The sequence below is a fragment of the Fistularia commersonii genome, chromosome 25 (genome assembly GCF_037954325.1).
Source record: "Fistularia commersonii isolate RoL2024-O1a breed Wild chromosome 25, RoL_Fcom_v1.0, whole genome shotgun sequence".
In the NCBI taxonomy this organism is placed as follows: Eukaryota; Metazoa; Chordata; class Actinopteri; order Syngnathiformes; family Fistulariidae; genus Fistularia; species Fistularia commersonii.
This window is the reverse complement of record NC_141308.1, coordinates 11324094-11333075: the sequence shown is the minus strand read 5'-3', so window position 1 is coordinate 11333075 and position 8982 is coordinate 11324094. Positions and strand designations below refer to the sequence as shown.

Sequence of the window (8982 nt, the reverse complement as noted above, 5' to 3'; positions counted from 1 at the left end):
CGTTCGGAACGGGAAGTGTGCCGCCACTAGCATTTCAATGGCCTTTTTGTTTGGCGCATCAGTGAACTTTGCGCACCGGGGGACTTAACCAACACTATTTCGCCAACATTACAAATATTTTATGAACTCCTATCTAACTAGCGTTATATTAAAACCCCCGCACGTCGCCAGGACGTCAAAACGAAAGTTAGCATTCTTTGAACGTTATAATCACGTACACCGGGGGTCCTTGGCTAAGGTAACGCTAGTTAGCTAGCTGCTAACATCTGCAGTTCACACACAGGTATATGTGTTTAAATGTGCACGAAATTAAGAAAAAGGCCCTTAAAAGGGATCAGACCCCGCATTTAACGGCATTTCAAGTTCCAAAGAAGCCACCCCTCCCGAAAAATGGACCTTAATTTTTACTCGGAACTGTCAGACGGCTGTGCTCAAAACGTTGATTCGGAGTTTTTGGACCCCCAACCGTACGGCGGATACTCCGAGGAAAACAAGGTAAATAAAAATGTAAGAAAACCCATGGGGATTGCAAAATGAAAATCCGTGATTTCGTTTGGGTTATCGTTCCGGTTAACGGTCTGTTTCAGTTCCCGGAGGGCAGCGACAGTTACCTCACCATTAGCGGCGCGGCCCACCCTTTTCTGTCCGCGGAGGTGAGTCCCAATCGCAGCCGTTTTGTGTTGCCTCTCGGCGGCGGAGCCTGAACCCTCCTCCCGGCTCTCCTCTCCACCTCGCAGCAGACCTTCCACACTCCCAGCCTCGGGGATGAGGTCTTCGAGATCCCCCCCATCTCCCTGGACCCGGACCCCTCTCTAAGCATGGGCGACGCCGTGTCTCACTTCGAGTTGTCCGACGGCTCGGACCCCGCCGGGGGACCCCCGGGCTCCAGGAGTCTGGTCAGCAACCTGGTGGTGGAGGCCAACGATCCGTCCTTTGCATCCACCTTTGTGAACACCGGATCCCAAGGCCTGGAGCAGCTGAACGTCGGGGGAATGGCCCAGGCCGGCGGGGGGGCCCTGCTGAGCTCCTCTTCGCTGGTAAGCCTCCACAGTTGTCAGGCTAAGTGCAAACTTTGTTGCAATGAGTGCACTTCAAGCTGTGTTGTCATCAGGAATCCTTGCAATATCCCCATCAAAAATAGTTCACCTACACCATCTGACCCCATCCCTGTCCTTTTCCTGTTATCCTTCACTCTCCTCATCCATCTCTGCAGGAGCTGAGCGCCGCCGGTGGGTCCCATTTCAGCAGTTCGTCCCCGATGACCATCGACGTTCAGCTGGCAGACATTGGACATGGTCTTTTGGGAAGCAGTCAGCTGATGACCATTAACCAGACGGAGCTGGCTCTTGGGGCTGAAGGCATGGGACATCCTGCGGGAACGCCCGAGCAGCCTCTGTCAGCGACGCCGTCTCCCGCCGGATCCCTGCAGGATGAGGACATGGATGACTTCAAGGTGAGGCGCCGTGTCTTTCATGGTGCGTTGATTGTTTTACCTCTGGTTGTGCAGCTAATCAAGGCTTTTTTTTAATCTCTCCTCTTTCAGAAGAGCGTCCTTGTGGACTCTCCCATGTCCCTGTCCTCCTCTTCTGTCCTCTCCCACATGTCATCCCAGTCGTCTCTCCTGTCGTCTGCCTCCACGGCCACAGCGAAGAGGGGCGGGGGGAAGCCAGCGATGCTGGCGTCGGCAACTGCAGCAGCTGCTGCAAAGAAAGGGAGGAAAAAGAAGGACCCCAACGAGCCCCAAAAGCCCGTTTCGGCCTATGCCCTTTTCTTCAGAGACACCCAGGCGGCCATCAAGGGCCAGAATCCCAACGCTTCGTTCGGGGAGGTGTCAAAGATTGTGGCCTCCATGTGGGACAGCCTGGCAGAGGAACAGAAACAGGTTTGTTTGCATGTGTGAAAGCAAATACAGCGGTAGAGACGTTGACAAATGGCACTTTACTTTAAGTTGTTGAGGATGATCTTGAGGTGAGGTAGTAGTGGCGAACCCCGGGAACCACAGCAGTGGGGTGTCCTCGTTCTCTCAGTCCAAGGCGAGGGTCCACATCTCCTGGCTGATGATGGATCAGGCCTTTGAGTCAGAGGTTAGGTCATATATATATAAATATATAAATATATATATATATATATATATATATACACACACACAGGGAGTGGACAGAAACAGAGACTGTGTCTACTTGTCGTCCAGCTGGACTCCCATTTATTGGTTATAGTGAGTCCCTTTTATACAAAGGAGTAAACAAGAGAATGCAGGCATCAGAGTTACATGCTGCACACAAAACAGCTGGTGAAACAGATAAAAATGATGTGGGAAATAGTAACTATCAGTAATGCCATTGGAGGAAAGTGAGAGCGTGGTTTATGTTTGTAACAGTGGGTGTTGGCGTGCAATGGCGTGCAATTCCTCAGGATTTTTAATTCCTCTTCCCTCAGCCGCAGGCAATCTTCAATCTTTGTAGTTACTACTAACAGTTAAGACAATTCAGATTTCATTGTATTTCTTATTCTTCCTCCTTTCTACTATTATCTATTACTGTTATGTTTTTTACTTGAAACTCTGGCACAACAATTTCCTTTGGGATTAATAAAGTTGTTCTCATCTCTCATCTCTCTCATGGGAATGTGTCTCACGAGAGAAGTGGAAAAGAATGGGGAAATCCCAGAGAATAGAATGGTTACAGAAAATTATCAGTTTCCCCATTTTGTCATAATATGGCGACAAATCATAATTTTCTGTTATATGATGGTTACTGCGCAGAACGGTCTGTTAGGTCTGTGACTTGTTTTGTCTCCACTAGGTGTATAAAAGAAAGACGGTGACGGCTAAAAAGGAATATTTGAAAGCTCTGGCAGCTTATCGAGCCAACCAGCTGTCACAGGTGAGACAACGGTTCAAGTACCGTCGGTGCTGCGTGTGATTCGAATCCTCTGACGTTTCTTCCGTCCTCATCCCAGCCCGCTGCCGAGGACTTCGAGACCGAGCCCTCGCCCCCTCCACCTCCACCTCCACCTCCACCGGTGGTAAAACCAGCGCCAGCGACCGTCCCCGTTGCCGTCCAGCAGGCCATCCGGCCGGCGCACAGCATCGAAGAGAACACCATCACCAACATTTGCACGTCGAACATTATCCTGGACGTCCCGGAGATGGCGACGCGTTCACGCACGGGAGCGAGCAAACCCCCCGCGGTGACGGCGGCCGCCGTGGCCCCGCCGGCCCAGACCATCACCAAAATCATAATCCCGAAGCACATGCTGCAGGCTGGGGGGCAGGTGGTGACCGTGCTGCCGGGAGGGCTTCGGGCGTTGCATCCCACGCTCGTGGTCTCCGGCGCCTCCCGCCAACCTCCGCCCCTACAGCAGATGCAGAACGCGCCGCCTCCGCCCCGGCTCCAACAGATGGCGCCAGCGCCACCGCGTCTGCAGGCCAAACCCCGCGAGGGACTGGCCACGCCGGGGGTGGCCGTGTCTCACCCGCCTCCGCTCCAGATAAAAATAGTCCCGGCCTCCCTGCAGGGCACTGACGCCCTCCCGATCATCGTCCCGACCACCGTGACGACAATCACGCCGTCCCCACAATGCACACCCGTGGCGGCGGTGCAGGTGGTGAATTCTGCAGACGCCACAGACGGACACGACGACGACGTAGTGACAGAATTGCTTCCTTCAGAAGAGGTAAGACTTCTTCCTCATGTGTTTCTCCTTGGGATCCAAGGGTTGCTGCTGTTTTCTCATTCAGTCTTTCTTTTTTTTGACTTCAGATTTTTTAAATTTCCCCATTGTAGTACGGCTAAAGGTACACTATTTTCTTTTCTAGAGCATCGAAAAACAAAACAAAAAATAAATAAAAGATATCTCTAAAGAGACAATAAAAAGAATGTGCGGTTGCAGCCCTGACCCAGGCACGTAGGGAAGTTTCACTTTTCTTTCAACCAAACTATATTCCATTTATCAAGAAACCACTCACGGCGAAATCGGGATTCTTTTTACTCCAGGCAGCGATTTATGATTTTACGTTTATTTATGTTTGTTTATTTTCCAGCTCTTAGGGCTCACAGGGACGGGCAGATATTTGCCAACATTCATTCGTCAGTGAAACAATTCACGTCAGTGAAACAATTCAAACAAATAGACGACAGACGAGATGAGAAAGACATCGCGGTTGACTTTCCTCGTCCCACGCGTCATTTTCAAACCTGCTTTTAACCCCCGCGTCTTCCAGGACGAGATGGAGGTGAACGATTCCGGCGACGGCGGCGGCATGGAGAAGAGTGTGTGCGTGAGAGCGGGCTGCAACAACCCCGCCGTGGAGAGCGAGGACTGGGACAGGGAGTACTGCAGCAACGAATGCGTGGCCACTCACTGCAGGTGCGTGAACGCCAACTCCGCTGACACGCCAATGAGTGCTGCAGCGTTCTGACCTCAGCCTTCCATCTCTTTCCAGAGACATATTCAAGGCCTGGTGCTCCATCAGGAACCAGAGCATGGGAACGGTAAAGTAAGGATGCGGAAACAGCGGCGCGCCCCTTTGCGTTCCCCGTCTGCTCTGCAGATCCAACATGGCGGCTACACTTGATTGACACACCGATTCTGACCGTCTCCGGCCCGGATCGTTACAAACCGTTGCGTCACGTGACTTCGAGGCAGCTAAAGTTACCGTACAAAAACTACTGACTGACATTCTTTGATTTTGTACTTTTTTTTTTTTTTTTTTTGTTATCTGTAAAAAAAAAAAAGTGAAAAACAGTGCTGTGAGAAGTGACAGACCTGCCTTTTCACAGCAGCCTTTGCCATGTTTAGCGCCATATGTTGTTAAATAAGCCTTGGTTTGAACGTCGAAAGCGTTAGTGTGTTTGAGTACCCGCCCGCTCCGAGGATAGTGGCCTTCAAAGGTTAAAGAATCGCCTGCCTTATTCATTTTTTGTTTTGTTTTTTTTACACATCCCTTTCCCTTCATCGTCAAATACCCGATTTCGTGTTTTCATAATAAACGAGCCAACACGTAGTGATGGTCTCTTCGCTCCGTCCTTTTTTGAGTTGGAACGTCAGTAAGATGACTGTGGATTCATGGGATATTTTTACATTTCCGCTCTGTCGTAGCCAAAACTGACTTTTTAATGACGCTGTTTGTCTTTTTTCTTTTGCCCTTAAAATTCTCAGAGCTATGTAGACAAATAATCCCACTTCATATTTTGGTACTTTATCTGATCACTTGTCAGTTCACTTGTTACAGTTTTCCCAGGATTCCTAAAAATACCCGGCTGATTGTACTTAATTTTGTACAAACTGAAGGCCAGAAAAAACAGTCACGTTAAGACAGACCGAGCCGAGACATTTGTCCAAGGTCACCGAAGATCCTGCTCGGTGTTTCGACTGGGATCGAGTCACATCGGAGAGGTAAACCCCACTGCGCCGTGTTGCCGTGCTTCCTCTGGCAAATCAGCCCTCACTTAACACTTTTTGGTCATTTTTAGGTCATTTTTCATTGGTTAAAAGTCATGTGTTTGTTTGTTTTTTTAATTAAAAGGAGAACTTCTCTCTGTTTTCAAGAAAAATCTGGCATTTCCGTGAGGTCACTTGTTTCTCTCAGGTCATATCCTGCTAACAATGTCTTTCTGCTATAAAACAATCAGCATTTTATTTGATTACTTTGAAGCTTCTCACGGTTTTCCCTTCCAGTTCAAGCCTGCGCTGTTGGCAACATGCCGCCGAACACCTTGCTTTTGCATTGTTGTTTTCTGATTTGTATTGTATGCAAAGACATCCTTCTGTCCGACAACTTCGGTGTGAAGTGCTCTTTCTTGTGGGCTGCTTGTGTGCGCACCGGGAATCACACCTTCAGCTGAAGGTCCCTCCTCTTCAAACCGCGTTGGGATTGTTCGTTCTGGAAAGAAGAATACATTTTTACTGGAAAACACAGCAGAGACCAGAAGGTTCCCAGTTCAATCCCGACAGGGTGGGCTTTCTGTGTTGAGTCTCCAAGCTCTTCCCTGTGCCTGCGTGGCCCGATCAGGTTTCCTCCCGCAGTCCAAATCCACGCAGAGCCTAAATTTTCCAGATGTGTGAACAAGAGGGTGAATGGTTTCATGTCTCTATAATAGAGGCCCAGCGATCTATCGGTCCAGGTGAACCCCGTCTTTCGCCCAATGACGGCCCCTGACCCTGAGTGCAGGATAAGCGGTATAGATCACAAATGAAAGAAAACCACTCAGACTCCTGGTCTTTCCATCGCCAGCTGTTGACTTAAAGACATTTTAAACCAAAGCCACACGCAGGTCAACATGTAAATCTGTGTTCTTACCGGCGAGGTGTGAACACGCTTCCTTTGGATTCTGCCGGTCCGCCAGGGCTTCGGTCAGAGCCTGGTTTTCCTCAGAGTAGCTGTAGGCTGGGAGGAGACAAACACAAGAGGGGATTTAAAGAGTGGAACACAAAATAAGAAAACAAGGGATCGTGTGGAACTAAGGCTGCGCTGTGTTATTACCGTAATACAGGACGATAAACCAGAGACAGAGCAGCACCACTGTGATGCTGTTGAGACTGGAGTTGACTGGGTTCACCTGTTTCTGTCAGGAGGGAAACACACACACACACACACCAGAGTTGGGCTTTTACCAAATGTCATGTGAGTGTGTGAGTAAAAGCCCGACATCTGTGAAGAGGCCAGCAGGCCCACCTGTGGCTGCACGTCGTCCTGCAGCCTCTGCAGCAGCTCAGTAGAAGCCGTGATCTGCTCTTGGAGTATTTTGAAGTGTCCGTCCGCATACTCCTGCTCAACACACACACACTTAATATTCGTATCATTCAAATGCACTGAGGTCTATGAAATGGGATTCAAACAAACTTTTTTCTAAAGGGTTGCCGAAGCAGACAACTTTGAAAACTCGATTGGTCCCTCAGCAAACCTCCACTTTGTATCCAATCAAATCGGCAGGTCCCCTGCCCTCGCCCCCCCTTCCTGCACCCTGACCAATAGCAATCATTTTGGTAATTAACTGTCAATCACACAGTTGTGGCCACCCCAAGGCTTTTTGTTTTTATTCTAATTTGTAGGATTTCCAAATCATGCCTGTTGCATGAAGTGTTTTTTTTTAAATTAAAGGTGTGTGTGTGTGTTTGGACTCACGACTAGCTGCCTCCGCAGCCCTGCGCAGGCCTCGGCGGTGAGGCGCAGGTGTTTGCTCTCCACGCCGCATAGGTTGCAGATGTAGCGCCTGGAGACGGAGCAGTAGAACCTCAGCACTTGATCCCCATGCTGGGGGCACCTCCTCTCCTGGAGGTCCCCCAGGGGCGCCACCAGCGGGTGCCCCGTGAACACGGGCTGGTGGTCCTGGAGGTGTTCCTCGCACTGGGACACCTGGCAGGTTCTGAGGCCGGGGTGGTTTCCGCCAGACAGCAATCGCAGAAAACCATCTTCTCCATCTCAGCCTGTTTTGGAAGAACTAGTGAGCTACTTCCGGTTGACCTTCTGCACCCTCAACCTGCAGCACCTACAGCCTCTTCTGCAGCCCTGCACGAAGCTCTTCTGCAACCCGTTGGCGGGCCCCAGAGGAGCCCTGCAGTCCGGGCACCGCAGCGGGAGGTCCGGGGTGTGATCCTGCAGGTTCCGCAGGCAGGCCCCGCACAGGTTGTGCCCGCACGGCAGCTGACGCGGGTCCCGGAAGACGTCCCGGCACACCGGGCACGACGGCAGCTCCGCTAGCTTGACGCTCTCCGCGGATTCCATCGCCGAAACTCGGGGCTACCGACGAAGAAACAAACAAAAAAAATAATAACAAAAATAAACGAGCGGACGTCTGGTTCAAGAGGCCAAGGTAATTGTATCCCTTGAAATTACACTAAAAAACAAAAAAGGGAGACAGCGCGATACTAACTTTCCTTCCTCCGTAGACCACACCGAAAGTGAAAGCGCTTCCGGTTTGCGGATCGATACCGAAGTAACCATTACTCCTGATTCTAGATATTTACTACGATATTTGTGGTAAATTTGCAGTTTATCATCGTAACTGACTCGGTGGTAAGGAGTGATACTGTCTGGATATCGTCAAAATAATACTTCTAATACTACTTCTTCCGCCTGTTAAAGTTTTTGAATGCTTAAGTTCAGTTTCTCTCGTTGAGGCAGCGCGGAGGTCCGTGTCTTTTATTTTGATACGCAAAGACGGAAGTAGCAGTTGTGTTCAAAAGAGGCGCTTGACAGAGTGGCTGTGTGACAATGTATTTACCTGTAGTTGTTTAACTCCAATGGCCGAACCTGTGTTTACTGTAGTTCCACTTTGTTTTTAAATTTCGATTTCTAGCTATTTGTTTTAATGCATCATAATAGTCGATAATAGCCTAAACTTTTCTTGGCTCAGCATCGGACAGGAAGTGCGTCCGCACATATCCGCTCCTGGTTTGTAGTGCACTTCCGGAAGGGGCGTGGCCAAAAAGGCGAAAGTTCAGTTCAGTCTTGTGAACTTCTTGTGACCCACTTTCAAATTTCTTTCAGAAATAATTCAAATTTTGTTCTGAATTGTAATAGTTGAACACAAATAATTTTGTTAAATTGTTTGAAAATACCAAAATAAGAAAAACTGTTTTGTGAAAGCAGTATATTTTATAGTATTGTAATAATGTATCAGTATATATATTCATAACTGTGCAATATTTCATAACAGCTACATGTGCATTTTTTCATACTCTTGTGCAATTCCTTATCTTTCACTTGGTATTTAAGACCTTAATTCAGACCTTCATTCAGAAATAATTCAAATTTTGTTCTGAATTGTAATAATTGAACACAAATAATTTTGTTCAATTGTTTGAAAATACCAAAATAACAAGAACTGTTTTGTGAAAAGCAGTATATTTTGACGAACTCCTCAGATGAAATTTCCTCAGATTATTGACAGGTACTTTTTTATCCCAGGATCAGCAAATTATAAAATTGAGAAATTATTATAGTTTAGATTGTTGCCACTGCTGAACATTAAACTGCCA

General features: G+C 48.5%; 1 protein-coding gene across 4 annotated transcripts; it reads left to right on the top strand.

The window, feature by feature from the left end:
• Window positions 1–21: 21 nt before the first annotated feature.
• On the top strand, window positions 22–5555 carry tox4a (TOX high mobility group box family member 4 a). Of its 4 annotated transcripts, none has more exons than XM_086172936.1 (9): window positions 22–495; window positions 588–653; window positions 741–1037; window positions 1214–1453; window positions 1544–1882; window positions 2802–2882; window positions 2959–3675; window positions 4223–4368; window positions 4445–5555. In XM_086172936.1, the coding sequence occupies exons 1-9, from the start codon at window positions 391–393 to the stop codon at window positions 4500–4502; spliced, it is 2049 nt and encodes a 682-aa protein (XP_086029062.1). In that variant the 5' UTR covers window positions 22–390; the 3' UTR covers window positions 4503–5555. The 4 variants fall into 4 exon arrangements, with proteins under 4 accessions (XP_086029062.1, XP_086029061.1, XP_086029059.1 ...); XM_086172935.1 differs by having other exon boundaries at window positions 738–1037; XM_086172933.1 differs by having other exon boundaries at window positions 22–507.
• Window positions 5556–8982: the final 3427 nt, after the last annotated feature.